Genomic DNA, 18,515 nt, shown 5'->3' with positions numbered 1-18,515 from the left:
CCTACTTCTGACCCCATATCTTCGAAGCAAGACAAATGTTACCAGCAAGAAAATAAGTAGGCTGCTTTGTTTAAAGTATCTAGCTGTGTGGGGATTGAGGGATGGGACTGAGTACAGCTGTCCTGTAGAAGCATGTGGACACCATACTTTATAGAGCCTCCCAAATATCCTCACTTCCTTGTAAGAAAAATTAGTGATTCCACAAAGTTCCTGCACTGTGCTGGATCTTGACTTTGTTGCCCTCTGCTTTTCAATGGTTTTGGTAGGATTGTAGCTCACTTGAGGAAACTGAAGTTGTACTCTGTGACTACTTCTAACCTTTCAGCTGCAGTTGACTTCACTATGGCATCAAAGAAGACCACGCAGAATCTGCCAGAGGCTGAGGACCAGCAGCAAGAGGTAGGTGCCAGACGGGGGGTACTCAAACATGCAGCAGTTAAACTATCTGCTGACAGCTATGGTGGTTAGCTAACTTGAGTCAGCATCTCAAAACCATGCTGGGAGTAGCAGGAAAAATGAACCAAATGAAGCTGTGGCTAAATCTAAACACAGTACTGAAGCGAACTTTTCTTGCTCAAGAAGAAATTCCAGGGCTGGCTCAAATAATGCAAATAATTCTGAAGTGTTAGCTGTTATCAGTCCTATTTCTACATCTGGGCTTGACAGTGCTAAAACCCAGTGACTCAGCAGTGACAAGTGTACAGCTCCAACTTCTAATCCTGGCTTGCTGCTGACAAGGATTTGTCTTTGGGCAAATCCCTTCAACTCTGCACTTAAAAAGGGTGATGAGATGGACTGGGTGTTGCTGTGGAACTTCTAATGTCTTGTATTCACTCCTCAGCTTGAGGCTGGGTCTCAGTCACTTGTTTCTCTCTGGTTTTAGAGCGCTGTCAATCGGGTGACCAGCCTGCCCTTGCTCAACTCTGCATTCAACCTGGTCTCGTCTGCCTACAACCACACCAAGGAGACCCATCCATGCCTCAGCGGCGTCTGCAATGTGGCTGAGACTGTGGCTGCTGTTGCAGTAGGGAGTGTGGTCGGTGGGGCACAGCCCATACTGAACCAGCTCGAGCCACAAAGTAAGCAAGGAGACTGGGGAGACCTTCCCTGCACGGAAGGGAGTAGGTGGCAGGAGAGCTTCAGGGGCCTGTTGGGTGACATCCATCTCCTTCAGCACACTGTTCACATTAATCACAGCACTGAGTCATCCCCTATTCCCCGCTGCTCAATAAATCCACTGAGTTGGATGGACATGATACTGCTAGCAGAAGTAGTCTGGCCTCCTGTCTGTGGGTTCTTTGAGTCAGGAAAAACTCCTCGCCTTTCTTTCACTGCTCCAAGCTTTCAACATCCCATCTGGTAGTATCAGTGTCCCTTCTGGATATTGCTCAGTCTCTTATCCCAACCCTTTAACCATCCTGCTCACCAGAGGCAAGTGCTGTACTGCACTTGGAGTGAGGAGCAGCCAATTGCTAGGAAGCTGGGAAGGCAAAATGGAGACTGAACCTGCTTGAACTGAAAGGCTTGCTCACTTCTTAATGAGACACCCCACACACACTGCACCCCAGAGCAGTGATTTTGTGTTCATAAGTATCCCATGTTGGCCATTTTAGGGTCAAAAATCCCTTTCCAAACTGAAGACTAAACTGGTACCTCTCCTTTTTGTCTAGTTGCACTTGTAAATGAATATGCTTGTAAAGGATTGAATCAGCTGGAGGAGAACTTGCCTTTCCTTCAACAGCCAGCAGATAAGGTAAAGTAAAAGCTTTTCCTGGGGAAGCCATGGCTTGCTCTCTTGCTTTTTGGAACTCGTGTAAAGAAGAGCTTGGGGAAATAAACTTGAGCAGCATTGCTTTGTGAGGTATGGGCTAGGGGACTTATTGCTAGCTGATAAGGGCTGGGGATATGTCTTCAGCATGTGGGAATGAACACAGCCTTGTGGGACACTGGGAAAATGCACCTGTATTTACAAGAGCACAAGCACAGTTTAGCCATGTGCAAAAGCTACTTCAGGGCTTATTTCAGGAAAAAAATAAATCTCTTTGCCCCTTCCTGTTGTAGGTAATCTCGGACACCAAGCAGCTGGTTTCCACCAAAGTGATATCTGCCATGGATGCCGCCTGTGAGGCGAAAGAAGCAGTGGCTGATAAAGTGACTGAAGCTGTGGATCTCACAAAAAACGTTGTTGGGGACAGCGTTAAGCTGACCAGGTCAGTGGTGGCCTCCAGTGTTAGCAGTGCTGTGGAGGCTGCCCAGGGTGCCAAGGAGCTCATGACCAACAAGGTGACTGAAGCAGTAGACCTCACTAAGCACATCGTGGAGGACAGCATTGGCCTGACCAAGTCTGCAGTGGCATCTACTATTGTCAATGCTGTGGAGGCTGCTCAGGGGGCCAAGGAGCTCATGACCAACAAGGTGACGGAGGCTGTGGACCTGAGTAAGCACATCGTGGAGGACAGCATTGGCCTGACCAAGTCTGCAGTTGCTTCCACGATTGTCAATGCTGTGGAGGCCGCCCAGGGTGCCAAGGAGCTCATGACCAACAAGGTGACTGAAGCAGTAGACCTCACTAAGCACATCGTGGAGGACAGCGTTGGGCTGACCAAGTCTGCGGTTGCTTCCACTATTGCCAGTGCTGTGGAGGCTGCCCAGGGGGCCAAGGAGCTCATGACCAACAAGGTGACAGAGGCTGTGGACCTGAGTAAGCACATCATGGAGGAGAGCGTCGGGCTGACCAAGTCTGCAGTGGCATCTACTATTGTCAATGCTGTGGAGGCTGCCCAGGGGGCCAAGGAACTGGTGACCAACAAGGTGACAGAGGCAGTGGATCTAACTAAAGTGGCTGTTCAGGATGGTGTTGAGAAGACCAAATCAGTGGTCACTTCCACGGTCAATACAGCCCTGGATGCTGCGTTTAACACCATAACTAGCAAAATAAACACAGCCCTTGAGCAGAGCAGAGAGGCCATCCAGGAGAGTGTGGATATCACTAATACAGTGGTGAACAACAGTGTAAGCAAAGCCAGGGCGGTGGGCCAAGCAGTGGCAGGTGGTGTAGAATCTGTCCTGGGCATATCAGAAGATCTGGTGGATCACTACCTCCCCATGACACAAGAGGAACTAGGTGAGAAAATGGTTGGCTGGCGGTTGTAAATGCAAAGCCTTTCCTATGTGACTAGAGAGCACCTGATGCTGCAAGTCACCTGAAGTAGGCAGGTAGCTCTGAATTTGTCATCAACTTGGCTTTGTCAACACTGACTGTCCACGTGCTACAGGACAGAGTTCAAGCATTTGCTAGCTGCTTCTTGCCCTTTAGCCTCAAGACAAATCTATGGGTGTCTGCTTCAACCTATCTGTCAAGTCTGTTTATCTGGAGAGAACCCTGAGTGGGGACTAGCCTACCTTTAACATCTGAGCAACTGCAAATGCCTGGTGTTTATACAGCAAGCTTCAGCCTTCGTGTCTTACAATAGGAGCTCTTACCTCTTTTTTTTTTTTCCCTGCTCTTTGCAGCTGGGGGAGTGGAGCACAGCTACATCTCTGTTCTTATTTCCTCCAGGTAAACTTGCCACTGCTGAGGGATTTGGTATGGCTTCTGTGGAGGAGCAGAAACAGCAGCAGAGTTACTTCGTTCGTCTGGGTTCCCTCTCTAACAAAGTCCGCCACAGAGCCTACCAGCACTCCCTGAACAAGCTGCAGCATGTTAAGCAAAGACTCTACAACACACTCTCGCAACTACAGCTGGCAATAAACTTGGTACCAACATTTTTTTTTCCCTTTTCCTTCCATCTGTAGTCTTCCTGCTGTAATAGCCAGATGTAGGTGCTTCTTCCATCCTGCACCCAGCCGTATGTCCTTCTGGGCCTCTCCCTGTCTGAAGTGCTTACGACCACTTCTGCTTCACTGATTGTATGTGCTTGCAATCCAACTCCATCTCATTTTTCCCATCAGATTGAATCTGTGAAAAAGAAGGTTGGCCAGAAGCTTCTGGATGCTCAAGAGAAGCTCCATCAGCTGTGGGTGGACTGGAGCCTGACCCAACCCAAGGGACCCCAAGTTCAAACAGCCTCCCAGGCAGAGGTATACCCATGCAGGTGTATGTAATCAGGCCTCTTGTGGATGGTGTGCATCTCATCTGCTATAGTAGTTGAGCTATATTTCTTTCCCAGCAGATAGAATCACGGACTTTAACTATGCTGCATATCATCACCCAGCAGCTACAACGTGCTTATGAGAATCTGAAAGTCAGCATCCATGGCCTCCCCAGCGACATTCAAGAAGCTGTGCATCAGGCCACTCGAAATATCCGGAAGCTCCACGCTTCTTTTTCCAGTGCTAAGTCCTTCCACGACCTGTCTAGCACCACCCTGGCTGAGAGTCGGGACTATGTGGTAGAAGCCCAGAGGTCTCTAAATGACCTGCTCCAGTATGTAACTCAGAACATCCCTCTTAACTGGCTGGTGGGTCCCTTCAGGGCAAGAGTGAAAGAGGATAGCAGAAAGGAGAAGAAAGATGCAACTGAGATAAAATGTCCTGCCTTAGAAAAGGCTGCTACATCAGAGGAGGTGGCTAAGATGCCTGAAGAACCAAAGGGAGCAAAAACAATTCTGGGCGAAGTGTGTGAAGTGCTAGAGAAGATAGAAGAGAAGCTAGAGAGAGACATGGAGGTGGAAATGGAGGTTGCATTGGCTGCAAAGGAGCTAGTAACTAATGCACCAAAGGAAGATCTCTGAAAAATTCCATCCTCTCTGGCCAAGGCCCCTTGGCTAGAATGTGACTTGGTTCTTTTAATTTTGCACCCAACTGCTGATCATGCCAAGAGTGCCTGTCCCAGGCTGAGCCTACAGTAAGATGTAGTTTGCGAGACTTGATAACCAAGCAGGGGTGATTCCATATCTTGATTTTATTTTTTTTTAAGCATGCTGCTCTGAAAGGGGAGTTGGAGGGCCTGTCCTTGGGACTTTTAAGTCAGCACAGCTGTGTGTGTGAGTGGCTAACTCTGGGTGAGAAGTGATCTCAAGTTAGTTTTAATGGTGGGTTTTTAATGAATTCATCCAAGCTGTGGAGATTTTAAGGATACTGCACTTGACCTTTAGTAGAGTTTCCCTCCTACAAGTTTAAAACTACACACTACAGACACTACTTCCTTTCTGGCTGTTGTGCTTCCTGAGAATCTGAGCCCTGCAGCAGACCAGGAACAGCTGGGAGCAAGAGGCTTCTTCTCAAAAGAGACTTCTCAGCAAAGCAGGTGGCTTTTTCACAGAAGAAACACTTGGCAAGGTGGGATTTTTCTTGTAAGGGTGCCAGTTTGCAGTGGGACTGTCTTTCCTAGTCATGTAAGTGATTTCAGGAATCCTCTGTGTGTACCTCTGTCAGTGATGTATTTTGCAGCTTTTGCCAGGAGTTATTCTGCCATGTTTATAGATATTCAGTCATTAAAATAGAGATAGATACTACTATTTTTTCCAAGCAAACAATACCTTGTAGTCATCTGTAATACAACTTATTTTGTCCTGGTATGGTACCACTGCTAGGATTAGAGTAATGGCAAAGAGGCTTCAAAATAAAGCTTGAACTGCTGTCAAATAAACGCGTTTCTTCTCTGTCTGTAAACCTGCAGCATCGTGATCTTTCCCTTAGCAGTGGGGGGTGGGAAGCTTGCGTTTAACAACTCTCTTCTCATTATTTTAACCCAAATGCTCTTAGTGGGTCTACTGCCTGCCTCAAATTTAGGAAGAAAAGGATTTTGGCAGGGCTGTCTGCCTCTCTACCCTGCAGTATCGGGTTCCTCTCTACTCCTATCTCAAACGTTTCGCAATGACACCCCAGAAGCAATGCCGACAGCCTCTCGCTAGAGGAAAACACCGGTGCCCAGGCTCGCCAGCTTGGCTTAAACACTTCATTAAACATTTTAAAATCTCCACGAGTCCTCCAGGGGGAGGCTGGGCCTGCACCCGAGTGGCTGCAGGAGCCCGGGCCCTCCTGGGCCCGCTCCGCCCCGGCCCTGAGGCCTCGCCCCGGCCGGGCCCCGCCGCTTCCTCGCGGGCTCCCAGGGCCCGGCCCCAGCCCGGGCTGGGCGAGGAGAGGCCGAAACCCGGAGGTCGAGACCCGGAGGCCGAGGCCCGGCCGGGATTTGCGGCGAGGCGGCCCCGGGGAGGCCGGAGCAGGACCCGCCGCAGGTAGGCCGGCCCCGGCCCCATCCCCGCCGCCGAGGGGGGCGGTAACAAAACGGGGGGAAAAAGGTGTGTAAAAAAAAAAAAAAAAAAAAAAGGTGCTGGGCTCCGCGGGAACGGGGACACGCCGGGGCTCTGCCCCTCACGGTGGGGTGAAGCAGTTGGGGGGCACGGTGAGAGGTGGCAGAAATTGGGGTGAAAGCCGGGCCTCTCGCTGAGTCACAGCGGAAGGGCACCGCCGGGTTTCAAAGTCCTCCGTCTGCCGTTTCGAGTGCCCGGCCTTTCTCTCCTTTCCTCCCTTTCCTCCGCTTCACAGAATCAGACATTTCATTGAAGGCGCCGTTCACTTCCTCAGGTTCGGCTTGAGCTCACTCGTTATGCAATTAGAGGATTTTGGGGAGATGTAAACAACTTGAAATTACAAACTTTCCCCGGCTGGGTGCTATTTTTAAACACCACGGCTTCCTTTAAATAGAGGGAGCGTGTCCGTCATGCTGTGAGGAGCCTCCGTGAGCATCCCTCGGGCTGCCAGCACCACTGCTCTCCGGTACCGTCAGTGCTGCCGATTCATTTCACCCCGCTCAGCCGGCTCCGGTGAGTGCGAAGGTTTTAAGGGAGCTCAGGGATTAGATGCAGACAGAGATCGTGTCAGTGTCCACGGTGACATTAGATACCCTCAGAGCAGATTTGTTAGGCTACGGGCCATCAACGTCCTGGCAGGGAGTGAGTGGTTTGGAAGGGGTTCCTCCAGGCACGCTTTATTCCCCAGCTGCCCGCTGCAAGGAGCCTGTGATGCCCCTGGCATCAGCCGCTGCCCTGGAGGAGACGGGTGCTTGGATGTACCCACACAGGTTATTAGTTTAGCAGTTATTTGAAAACAGCTAGAACTAACGTGATAGGAAAGCGCAGAGCTTGTTCTTTGCTTAACAGAGTTGGAGCAATGCGTGGAGCACGTCACATGCACTGGTATATTTGTAAGCACTAAATGGATGCAAAAATATGTCAGAGCTGTGAGGATGAGCCTGGGAGCTCCCCGCCTCGCTGTTTCTGATCGTGTTGCGCTGTGTTCTTTCCACAGGTTCATCTGTCCCCTTCTTCAGGACGCAGCCGTCCCAGTTCTGAGATGAGTCCCTGAGCAGCAAAGAGCTCCTGTTTGTGCAGCACATGAAGTACAACCAGGACATCACAAAGCACAGAGCTCCAAATGCTGTAATATGCTTTTTCCATTCATGCTGCTTCAGTCCAGCATCTGGGCCACGAGCTGATGAGATGGCACAGAGCATCAAGTTCCAGCCAAGCTTTGAGGACATTCTTAATATTCTATCCCAGATCCCACCAGATAAACTCCTTAGCCTCAAATATAAACTGAAGCATTTGGTATCTGGGCGCAGCAGCACACTACTGCAAGCCATGGTCCTGCTCACTCTGGGACAAGAAGCAGAGGCAAGAATTTGTCTGAATGCCCTAGGAGATGACCGGGCAGCCTTGTATATCCACCAGACCAAACTGGGCCCTGCAGGACTGCAGAAAGATGGGGAGAATTTGCAGCCCCCCCAGCTGGATGCAGGAGCCATGGCACTTCTGGCACAGATCTACTCGCTGCTGGCAAAGGAAGAACTGTGCAGTCACGAAACTGTGGTCAGAGCTGACCAGGCTGCCACCACAGCCTGCAGTGCCAGCGGGGATGCTCAGAGGGATTCACAAAACAGCGTCCTGGCTGGGGAGCAGGAAAAATTTGGCCCAGCTATCAGCACTGGGGGTTGCGACAGCAAGTTTCAGACACTGAGATCTGATGTGAGCACAGGATTTCTCCAGAAGACCATCCCAAACAGCATGGCAAAAAGCTCCCCGGTGCAGATTAGAGCTGCCTCAGACCTCTCAGGCCCAAGGACCTTGCACTCCTCACTGAGCTCTGCTTCTCTGACCAATCTCCAGATCAGTGAATCGCCCACAGCTGTTTTTTGCATGCAGCCTCCTTCCCGTGAGCCCAGCCGGCTGTGTGACAAGGACAGCAGCAGCGTGAGGCAGCCTGCTGAAGGCAGGCAGAGCCACAACCTGCAGGAAATGGGCTGGGGAAGCAGCTCCAGCGCTCATCCTGGGCTGGACACAAATGCCCAGGTCCCCCAGGAGGAGGCGGCTGTGCAGGTCAGTTCCTGCCACCCGTCTCTCCCCATTCCTGAAACACCGCTGCCCACGCTAGGTGCTGGCAGCCAACCTGTTGAAACCAGCGACGTTTCCAGCATAGCGCCAGCAGAGCCGCCAGCACCAAAAGAAAGCAGAGACCAAAAGCAAGAACTATCTGCAAGTCTTCCTGATTCAAAACCCACAGTGGACGTTGGTCCTGCCTGCATGCCCACAAAGGACTCCTCTGTTCCAGTGAGCACTTCCAGCTCTGCACCTGCTTCCACTTCAGCCAGTTCTTTTCCTTCTCATACCTACTCCTCTTCAACCCCTTCCCCTCCTCTTTACGCTACCCCTTACAGCTTACCACATCCTTCTCCCTTCCACTCACCCCCTTCTCCAGCCTGCCCTCCTCCTTTCCAAACTGCCAAAGCAGCATCGGCAGCAGAGCCAGACAGTGGAGAGAGAAAGTTCTTCACTTTTGTTATTCTGCATGCTGGGGAAGACGAGCACGTTGCCTGTCGGGTGAAGAACCTGCTGGAGAGCATGGGGGTTCCCAACGGTGCTACGTTCTGCGAGGACTTCCTCGTGGCAGGACACGGCCGCCTGACCTGCTTTCAGGATGCTTTGGAGAACTCAGCTTTCATCATCCTCCTGCTGACCAGGAACTTCCTGTGCCACCTGTGCATGTTTGAAACAAACTCAGCTCTGATGGAGTCCATCCAGCGACCATCCAAGCACAACTCGGTCATCCCTTTTGTCCCCAAGGAGAACCCCCTGGAGCGCAGCGAGATCCCCAGCATCCTCAGCGTGCTGGTGCCCTTGGATGAGAACTCCCTCGGGTTTGCCAGGGTAGTGAAGAACACCTTCACCCCCAGCAAGATCAACGAGAGGAAAGCCATGTGGTGCCAGATACAGCAAGTCCGAGAGCACAAAAGGAGACAACAGCTGTTTAAGGATCACTGCCAAACCCTGCAGAACTTGGGTGCCCTGAACCTCGGCTCCTTTCCCCAGGTGCCTCAGTCAGAAACACCGTGGCAGCAGCTGGGACAGTTCGTGCCTCACCAGTTGCCCCAGCAGTGCTGTCCCCCTTGGGCCACGTCCTGTCCCCCTGCTGCCACGTACCCGCCTCCCCCAGCTCCTCACCAGGCTGCCCAGCTGGGCCCCTCTCCTTCCCAACCGTTTCATCTCCCGTCAGGCTCCCACAACGCCATGCCAGAGGCTGGGGGTGCCCAGCCCATCATCATCCAGCACGCTCGAATGGTTCAGATTGGGAACCACAACACCATGCAGGTGGAAACCGCCACAGCAGCCCCGCAGGACGGTGAGAAAGAATCCACGGAGAACTCTTGATCAGAGATGCAGGAGGTCAGCCAGGGCCAGAGACATTCACATTTCATTTCAAACCCTAGATTATATTAATTCTGCTGGAACTGGGGGTAAAAGGTGCTGTTTCTGGGAGCGCAGGAGAAAACCACCTTCTGTTGCACTGGACAAAAGAGGGTGCACTCTCCTGGGACTACCATCCACGTGCTTATTTTCAACTAACTTAGAAAACTATTTTTCTGATTTTCTGAGGGTTACTGGGAGGTTTTAGAAATAAATTTTAATTCATTTGTGTTTCTCCAGTTCTTTCCTGCAGAACTAGGAAAGGGGCAGTTGGGGATGGCTGGAAAAGGGCTCAGCACAGTCGTACCTCTGGAGTGAGGGGGCGGGGAGATGGCACAGCTGGGCTCTGCTTCATAGCCGGGTGCTGACCAAGTGATGCTAACCGTGGCCTCCAGTCATGGTGCTCAGCACCACGGGGTGTTCTTCTGGCAGTCCTCTCTGCTCCTGGTAGCACGGTATGCTGCTGGCCCTTTGTACCAATGCTTACTTCGTGTGCATGGCGTGCTCCCCTTGCAGCAGCGCCGTTTCCCCCACCCTATCCCAGCCTGGGAAGCTGCACAAAACTGGCTTCAAAAACGTGTGAGAGGCTGCAGGCCCCTGGGCTGAGGAACCAAAAGATCACTGCTCTCGGTTCCCCTCTGAAACTGCAGAGAGAAGCTTTGTGTTTGTGGAATAATTCCTGTGTGCCCCTGGAGGCGTGGTTTAAGGACAATATTTCTGTATTTAAAACAACCCAAAGGGCTGAGATAACACACCAGGCACGAGGCTGAGCAAGAATCTTCGCAGTAAAGCTTTGGAAAAGTAATTACTTGATGAAGGCAGCACGGAGAGGGGGGAATTTTGGAGGACGTCTGGGGGCAGCAGTGTGTTCTCCACTCTTACCTGTTTGTAAGAGGTCAGAGACAGGATCAGGCCCTGTCAGAGCGGCTGTTTACAGAGAAATGTCCCCTACCGAGATTACCCCATCCATTTGTTGCCACCTTTGAGGGAAAAGGTGGACTCTGAACCAAAGGAGGTGAACAGGAATGGGGAAAGGCCGGTGATGGGGGAGATGTTCTGCAGGCCCCAGGCCCTGGCTGTAGGATACGGGCTGCCCCTGAGCTTTGAACACCAGGAAGGGATCCGAGGCTGAATGGCAGAGCCCTCGCTCATCTCCGATGGTTTCTGCCGTGGCGATTTGCCTGGTCTGTCAGCAGAGGTCAGCCCAAAGCCACCAGGCGTCTGGGAATGGGACTGCTGCCTCAGGGAGCAGAGCCAAGGCAACAGCAGCCACCACTCCAGGGGCTCTGAGCTGCAGGGCAGCTCACCCCGCTCCTCACCTGGGAAGAGCCAGAGAGCTACCAGGTCTCTGATAAGGAGAGCCAAAGGAAGGGATACAGGGCATGGGATCCGTTCCCGGTATTCCTGCGGCTGTTTGCATGTTCATGTCCCCCAGCTGGGCTCTCCCAGCGCCTCATTCTGGGTTCCAGTCTTTGTCCAAGAGCCACCCAATCTTTGGGACCAAAAACTGCTTAAGGAAAACGTTACCAAGTCCTCAGAGAAAAGGCTGTTGGGGTGATTTAATACCCTCTCAGGCAGCACCATTACCCTAAAGACCATCCAGTTCTCACCCTTCCTCTCTGGCTCTGCCCACCTCAAACTCTTTCTATCCGTAGCACTACAAGCTGCCACCGGCTGCTGGCTTCCAGCTTTGAAACAGGTTGGCTTGTAACTTCAAAGGGCCCGGTGACAATGGATTAACTCATTTATGCTTTACAGAGCCTGTCAGGAGCCTCCAAGTGACCGGGTTCCTTCTAAGCATGAGGAAAGAAAGCTCCTATTTTCTCTTCTCTCCGTCACCTTTGTTTGAATAGGTGTTGTGTTACCGCACCTCCCGGCACGCTGCAGTTGCTGTGCAGCCTTTGGGAGGAAACATTTACCTCCCTCCTTCCCCAGCCATCCTGCCTTCTATAAATAAATGTCATGCAAACCTGGTCAGCTGGAAGCTGCTCTGGCTCGTACACAACCGTGGCAGTCACGCTGAGTTTGCCACGATGGGAGAAGCAGAGAAAGACATAGCAGCAGAGCGTGGGACACTGCAGGATTGTTTGGGTGCTGTTTTTCTTAAGCTTACTGTGCACGGAGGGCCAAGAGGCTCACGGGTTACTGGGAACAGCTTCCACCTAAGAGCCACAGCCCTTTTCAGCCGCAGCTTTGCTCATCCCACGTGTTCAGGGCCCTCTTTGCTGCTGCTCGCCCTGCACAGGGAGCTTTGCCACCCAGGCCTGGTTTCCACCAGAACGCACGCGTGCTTGTGACCCTCTGATTCTTGCCCAGTTTCTCTGTGAACCTGAGAAACGCTGACGTGGTGCCCCTATCCTGATGCTCGAGGCCACTTTTAAACACCGATCAGATGTCATAAGCAGGCTCCAGAGAGCTTCCGAGATAGAAAGGCACCAGCAATGGCTCCAGGAAAGCCCTGGGTGACTTTCTTCCCCGTTCTGCATTTCTAAAGAAACCTTTTTTCAGACTGCTTTGTCAAGAGAAGTGACCACAGGTAATGGATTTGGGTATATTAGAAGGCAGAAGAGCACCTCCTGGGCTGCAGAACAAACAGAAGGCAGACATTTCAGTCATGGAAGTGCACAGAACGGCTCCTGGACAGAAGCGTGCTGCAGGAGGATCTGTAGGACCCCATTCTTTGTCCAGGATAATTGCTCAGCTAACGAAATCATCCCTTCCCACTGCTTCATTTACATCAAAAGATAAAGCGAAGTATGTCAGGAAAGGTGTCCTTTCGGTGTCACTGTTACCCTTTTTCAGGGGAAATGTTACAGCTGCAGCACAGATTAGCTCTTCCCATGAGGAAATTCAGGTGAAATGAAACAATCAAGCCCGCTGATCACAAACGCCCAGTATTACCATATCCACGAGGGCACCATCCCTAGGAAACAAGCGAGAGCTGAAAAGAGAGGCTTACCAGCAAGAAGTCCAAGGCACTTGCATTCTAGCAGCCATTTTTTTTTTATTATTATTTAAAGTTAAGAGCGCTCATCAGCTCACAAATTAACAAATTCCATTCCTGCAGTTTAGATCGTTTCAGCCAAAATGAGGGAGAAAAAAAAAAATAGAATGCAGCTAAACTATGTCTGCACTTTACATCTCAGTAAAAGTTAAACCTCCTCGCTTTATAAATAAAAGTTATAGTTAACACTGCAAAATGTAACGGCAGATCTACGGGATCTGTAAGGGCAGAGAGCACTGGATTATTGAGGCTTATGGATACGCTGGCATATAAATACACGTAGAGAAGCTTCAGAAGCATATAGTGCATGGTTGTTGATCAGGGTTCTGCACTCCCCATCTTGCCCTTTCCCAAAGCTCTGAGGCAGCTGCTTCACCCTCCACCGTGCTTTCCATCCTGCCCGGGGCCAAAATATGAGCCACGGGGTGCCAAAGCCCAGTCCCTCCCCCTGCAAGATAAACTGCTGGAACGGCCTCGTGTTTACCGCTGCTGTTTACCACTGAGAAGGGTTCTGCTAACGGAGGCAAATACCTACGCTGAGACTACAAATTTAAAGAGAAAAACCAAGTTGTGTGTGGATTCCAATTAGAGAAGGGAGCTTGGCTGAACAGAAGCCAAATGAGAGTCCAAATTCAACCCCTGAAGTAGCACCACGCTCAGTGAAGTTACAAAACGAGTCAGAAGCCAAAACCAGACGCTAAGAACCCCCCCATGGAGAGGTCTCAGAATGGGAAAACTGCCAGAGCCCCCTGGGCTAACACCACCAACCTCAAGAGGCCCCTGTAACTTGCATTTCCATCTTCCTTCCTCCTCCAGACCACCCTCATGCAAACACCCCACACTCCCTTGCTTTAATAACCCCCCCAGCACCTCCCTCTGTACAGGTACCTCCCGTCCTAGCAGGGTGCCCATGAGCACATCCTCACCGATGGTTCAAAGCGCACGGCTTTGGCTCTGAACCCTGGCAACACCCACTCTGCACAGCTCAGGGCTCTGGGGCTGAAGGACCCCACCCGGGGGAGTTAACACGTGCAGGGTGGGCAAGGCAAGGGCCTGAGCTCCACACCAGTTTTCTAAGGTCACGGTTTTTCCTCCCTGTTCGTAGAAAGCAGTTATCTAGCGATGTGACTGTATAACCAGAACTGACCTTACTACATCTTACAGGATGGAAGTAGTCTTGCAGCATAGATAGGGCCTGGCTCTAAAAGAGAAAAAATAACCCAGGTTTATGCACAATCGTTGACATCTCAGGCCTTTAACACCACTTGCTACATGGCCAACCAAGAGGGAGAAAAAAAAAGCCCTCAGCATACCCAGCCCTAGTGTCATGCAAGGCAACTACCTCAGCAGGGAACGAGCCACGTGGCCGTTAGACTTTTACTGCACCAAATCTGAGAAGGGAGTGGGGAAAGAATTAGTTGGGAGGGATTTTACTCCTCACTGGCATTCCTAGCTACTCAGTATTTGGGATGGGAGGGGCTAGAGCACGTATGTGATGTGTAGCTGCTCCAAAGCTTAACGCTGTGTTAATCCAGCACTAACGGCAGAGGCAGCAGGTCCCAGGGATCTCCATTTTCCTTCCTTCTCAGGGCAAGACGGTCGGTAGGGGAAAGGGCAGGGGCTGCAGCCTCCTCTGGGTGCAGTGCACTGGAGGTATCTAGTACCTGAAGATGCCAACACTGAGGGACAGCCACGAGCTCGAGCCTGCTCCTCCCCTACCCCTGCACGCGCCAGCCTGACGGTGACAGCCGAGGATGAAGCTCGCAGCCCCTCTCAGCGCGTCGATGGCCTTCAGCATCCTGACAAGGATGGCCCGAGATCTCAGGCTGCTCGACCTCTTCGGGGTGAAAACAGGTGAGGGGAAAGGCTGGGGGCTTCAGCTCGCCCAGCCTAGTGCAGTTCAATGAAGGCTTCCAGTTCCTCGGGGATGAAACCCTTGTAGGGAATCTTGTGCTTGTCCAGGGCGCGAGCAGCAAGGCACTGGAGGGTGATGTAGTTGAAGGGCTGCATCATGCTCTTGGTGAGCAGCTTCTCATCCAGCAGCTCGTAAGCAGTCTGCTTGAAGGCATTGGTGGCGTCCATGTGGGCTCCAGCCTCCATCAGGGCACTCATGATCAGCGGGCAGTTGTTGCGGGCAGCGACGTGCAGCGGGGTGTTGTTGTCGTAGTCGCGGCTGTCCGGGTCAGCCCCGCACTCCAGAAGCAAGTTCACGACGTGCAGCGAGGGGAACTTGCCCACTGGGTAACGTCCCACCGTCGTGGTATCTTTGTCCACAGCCATATGCAACGGCGTGAAGCCGTTCTTGGCCCGGGGGCTGCACTTCAGCAGGCGGTAGATGGTCTGGCGCTTCTGGTGTTCCTGCTCTGGGGTGCACTCCACCTTCTCCAGCAGGAAAACCAGGTGGAGGATGATGGCCAGCGTCTTGGTGAACTGTGCCGAGTCGACTACGGGGTCCTTGCCGTGCACGAGCGCCCTCTCCACCTCCCGGACGCCTTTGCTCAGTACTCCCATGAGATCAGAAAAGCCCAAGTGGGTCGCTAAAGTGCCTTTGGAGCGGTCCTGAAGCACGTAAGAGAAAAGCTCAGCAAAGGAAAGGAAACTACTGGCAGTCATCGGGCTGAGAGGCTCCAGGTTGCCTTGCTGCATGTCCAGAGCGTACTTCCACAGGTTAATGCAGCGCTCGAAATTGCCCGAGTCAGCATAGACTGCCCCTCGGTAACGGATGTAGTAGGAAGTGTCTGGGTGCGAAGGGCCCAGGATGCGCTCTCTGATCAGCAGCGCCTGCATGCGCATCTCATCTGGGTCAGTGATCAGGGCTTCCAGTTCCTCCAGCGAGCTCACTTCCCGCGAATAGTCGTATGCCAACACCAGCTGCCGGGGCTCGGGTTTAGGCAGGTACTGCCCGCCCTCATAGCGCAGCTCCATTGCCCTTCGCCAGTACTTGTGGGCTCCCAAAAGGTCTCGTTTCTTATCCACAAACGTGGCACCCAGCAACTCCAGCGCTTCCACAGCAGCCTCTCGAGTGCAGAACACGTTAGGAACCTGCTGCTCATCCTGACTGGAAGCTGAGGCGCAGCATCTCTCACGCCCCTCTTCTTCGCAGCCCTGAGGAGTTTCCCGACAGGCACTGCTGCACCTCTGATGGCTCCCACCTGACGCACAGGTCCCGTTTTGGTTCCCTGCCACCTCCTCTTCCTCCTGCTGCAGCCCTCCCTGGATGAGGTACTCCACAATGTTGGTGTGACCGGTGACACTGGCCGCTAGCAGCGGAGTCATGCCGTAACCATCTTTCTCCATGCGAGCTTTGGAGCGGAGCAGCAGCTGCAGGATCTCCAGGCTGCCAGACTCGGCGCAGTCGTGCAGGGCCGTGTTCCCCTTCACGCTTCGGCGGTTGACATCAGCCCCTTTCTCCAGCAAGTACCGTGCAATCTCCCGGTGCCCTTTATAGCAAGAAATCATCAAACACGTGTGTCCATGCCGGTTAGCCACTTCCAGGTCGGCCCCACGCTCCCCGACCAAGTAACGCACGATCTCCAGGTGCCCATCAAAGCAAGCGGCCCGCAGCGGTGTGGAGTTGGTCAGCGTGGTCTGGTTCACTGAGGCGCCGTGATCCAGGAGGCTGCGCACCACCCCCAGGTGCCCGGCCGCGGACGCCGCCCATAGCGGCGGGGCCCCCTCGATGGTCTCCCCGTCGAAGTTAACGGAGCCGCCCTCCTCCACGCGGGCCCCGCAGTGATCCAGCAGGTACTCCACCACCTCCAGGTGCCCGTGGCGGGCGGCGATCAGCAGCGGGGTGCTGCCACCCCCGGGGCCGTCTCCACCTCCGGGTCCCGCCGTCAGCGCCTCCAGCTCCTCCCGGCTCCGGCTGCCCAGCAGCTTCTGCAGCAGCTTCAGCTTCCCATCGCGGGCCGCGTTGTACACGGCCGTGCGCAGGTCCATGGCGACGGGGGCCGCGGCGACCGCAGCGGCGACCGCCCCGGCCACCTCCTGGCCATGGACCGGCTCCTCCGCGCCCCCAGCTCGGCCCGGGGCAGGCGCTGGGCGAGGGCGGCCCCCGGGGGACAAGGAGCCGCTACGGGGCCGGAGCCATCCCGCCGGCCGCCCCCCGTCCCGCCGCAGCAACCTTCAGTCTCTTCGCCCGGCCGCCATCTTAGGTTGGAACGCGAAACAAAATGGCGCCCGAGCGGGGCGGGCGGCGGGGCGGGAGGAGGACGATGGGAAATGGAGTCCCGCGCCCCTGAAGGACCCTGCCAGCCCCGCGGGAGCAACTCCCCGCTGGACTGCATTTCCCGGCAGGCAGCGGGAAGGGGGGAGGTGGCCGGATACCAGGAGCGGAGCAGAGGTCCCGCGCGGGGCACCTTGGGAAATGTAGTCCGGCCGAGCCCTGGGGACAGCCCCTCCCTAGGGATCCCGGGAGGGCCGAGCCGCGTTTCCCAGCGGCCCCCGCGCTGCTGGGCTGCCGAGGGCGGGAAGGGGCGGGGCGGGGAGGGGCGGGGGGCGGCCGGACCGGCCCCAAAGCGGCCCCAAAACGGGGCCGGGGGCTGGGGGAGCGGGGCAGGGCCCGGGCTGTGGCAAAAGGAGCCGGGGCAGGGCAGCCCGAGGTCGCTGTGCCAAGCAGAAGTGCTTTAAAAAGCGTTCCGTGACATTAATAGGGACACGTTTCATCGTGGGTTTTATTTCTGATAAATTCCTCGAAGCGATCAAACCCCAAAATAAAACAGCTACACAGCATGGTACAGCGCCAGCCCGCCACGTTCTTAAAAATCATTGTTGTGTTTTAAAGCATACAGCTTGTTCGCTGAGGAGACACTGGTCTGGAGGTAGCAGAGCTGCCCGCCCAAGCACCACACACGGGTTAATTCCCCTTGATCCCTGCCGTAGCACAAGATGTACAACTTCGTACGTTCCTGAATGGCAACACGGAGCGAGGAACAAATATCTAACGCAATAGTTCAGATTAGGAAAGCTTTAGTTACCAGAACCTATTTTTAGGGCAGAAGTTGGATTTACGGTGCTCTAATCTTTGTATGGGGAATTGGCACAAGGTTTCTGCTGTTGTGTCTTATTTATAGCTGTTTCTTCTTTCCAGGGAAATAAGATTAGCCTCATTATTTCCATTGCTGTTACTCTGTCTATCATTATTATTATTCAGTCCGTCCATCCTTCCACCCATTTAGGTCTTGTCTGGAATTACCTAGGATTATCCCGCTAATGCGCGTTGCCTTCACACCGAATATCATTTTTGTTGCTAAGAAACTGCTTTTGCATAACAGACAGCGCGGGCCTAATTTTCACTCCAGCAGCTGTTAAAGTCAACGGGAGCAGCAGGTGCTCGGCGCTCCTGAGCCGGAGCCAAAGTGTCTGTGGCAGAATTCCCACACAAAGTCTGACCGTGCACACGAGCGTGTCGTCGACACGTGCAACGTGCCCGGGGACAGAGCAGCTTCATGGGTAAAAGAAAATGAGCAAAGGTGTCCTTCCACCTCCAGTGTGTGTGTACTGTGCAAGTGCAGCTTTCTGTGTGCCAGGACAGAAGTGGCTGCGTGCGCTGGAAGCTATTTGAGACTATTCCCGTGTCCCCTCTGCACACAGAGGTGCAAATACACACCTGTGTTCACAAGCTAAAAAACACGTTCTCAAATGTAGATAGCTGTCAGCAATGAGTTTGGGTGCACGTGGTCCGTTTTAATATTAACGTGAGGCTTCCTGTGCGTGTCTGTGTGCATAGCTGACGACATGGAGATGTCAAACAGCTAAAAGTGTGAGCAGAACGTATGTGTGCGTGGCGTGTACCTGTACACAGGGCTGTACACCTGCTTGTGCACCTC

At 53.3% G+C, this 18,515-nt stretch overlaps 3 protein-coding genes across 4 annotated transcripts; 2 read left to right on the top strand and 1 right to left on the bottom strand.

Annotated features, from left to right (window-relative positions):
* Window positions 1–270: 270 nt before the first annotated feature.
* LOC311219627 (uncharacterized protein) lies at window positions 271–5,451 on the top strand. Its single transcript, XM_084302837.1, has 7 exons — window positions 271–399; window positions 884–1,079; window positions 1,671–1,753; window positions 2,062–3,124; window positions 3,560–3,756; window positions 3,952–4,080; window positions 4,173–5,451. Exons 1-7 carry the CDS (start codon window positions 343–345, stop codon window positions 4,731–4,733), a joined length of 2,286 nt encoding a protein of 761 aa, XP_084158963.1. The 5' UTR covers window positions 271–342; the 3' UTR covers window positions 4,734–5,451.
* Window positions 5,452–6,054: 603 nt separating this feature from the next.
* TICAM1 (TIR domain containing adaptor molecule 1) lies at window positions 6,055–9,880 on the top strand. 2 transcript variants are annotated; one of them, XM_084302459.1, is made up of 3 exons: window positions 6,055–6,179; window positions 6,490–6,767; window positions 7,252–9,880. In XM_084302459.1, exon 3 carries the CDS (start codon window positions 7,338–7,340, stop codon window positions 9,645–9,647), a length of 2,310 nt encoding a protein of 769 aa, XP_084158585.1. In that variant the 5' UTR covers window positions 6,055–6,179; window positions 6,490–6,767; window positions 7,252–7,337; the 3' UTR covers window positions 9,648–9,880. The 2 variants fall into 2 exon arrangements, with proteins under 2 accessions (XP_084158585.1, XP_084158586.1); XM_084302460.1 differs by lacking the exon at window positions 6,490–6,767 and having other exon boundaries at window positions 6,087–6,179.
* Window positions 9,881–12,652: 2,772 nt separating this feature from the next.
* Window positions 12,653–16,869, bottom strand: FEM1A (fem-1 homolog A). Its single transcript, XM_084302849.1, has one exon. It carries the CDS (start codon window positions 16,624–16,626, stop codon window positions 14,578–14,580), a length of 2,049 nt encoding a protein of 682 aa, XP_084158975.1. The 5' UTR covers window positions 16,627–16,869; the 3' UTR covers window positions 12,653–14,577.
* Between the last annotated feature and the right edge of the window lie 1,646 nt (window positions 16,870–18,515).

Source organism: Netta rufina (genome assembly GCF_964035555.1).
Source record: "Netta rufina genome assembly, chromosome: 28".
In the NCBI taxonomy this organism is placed as follows: Eukaryota; Metazoa; Chordata; class Aves; order Anseriformes; family Anatidae; genus Netta; species Netta rufina.
Note: the sequence above shows the minus strand (reverse complement) of the source record. Positions and strands in the feature narration are given on the sequence as shown.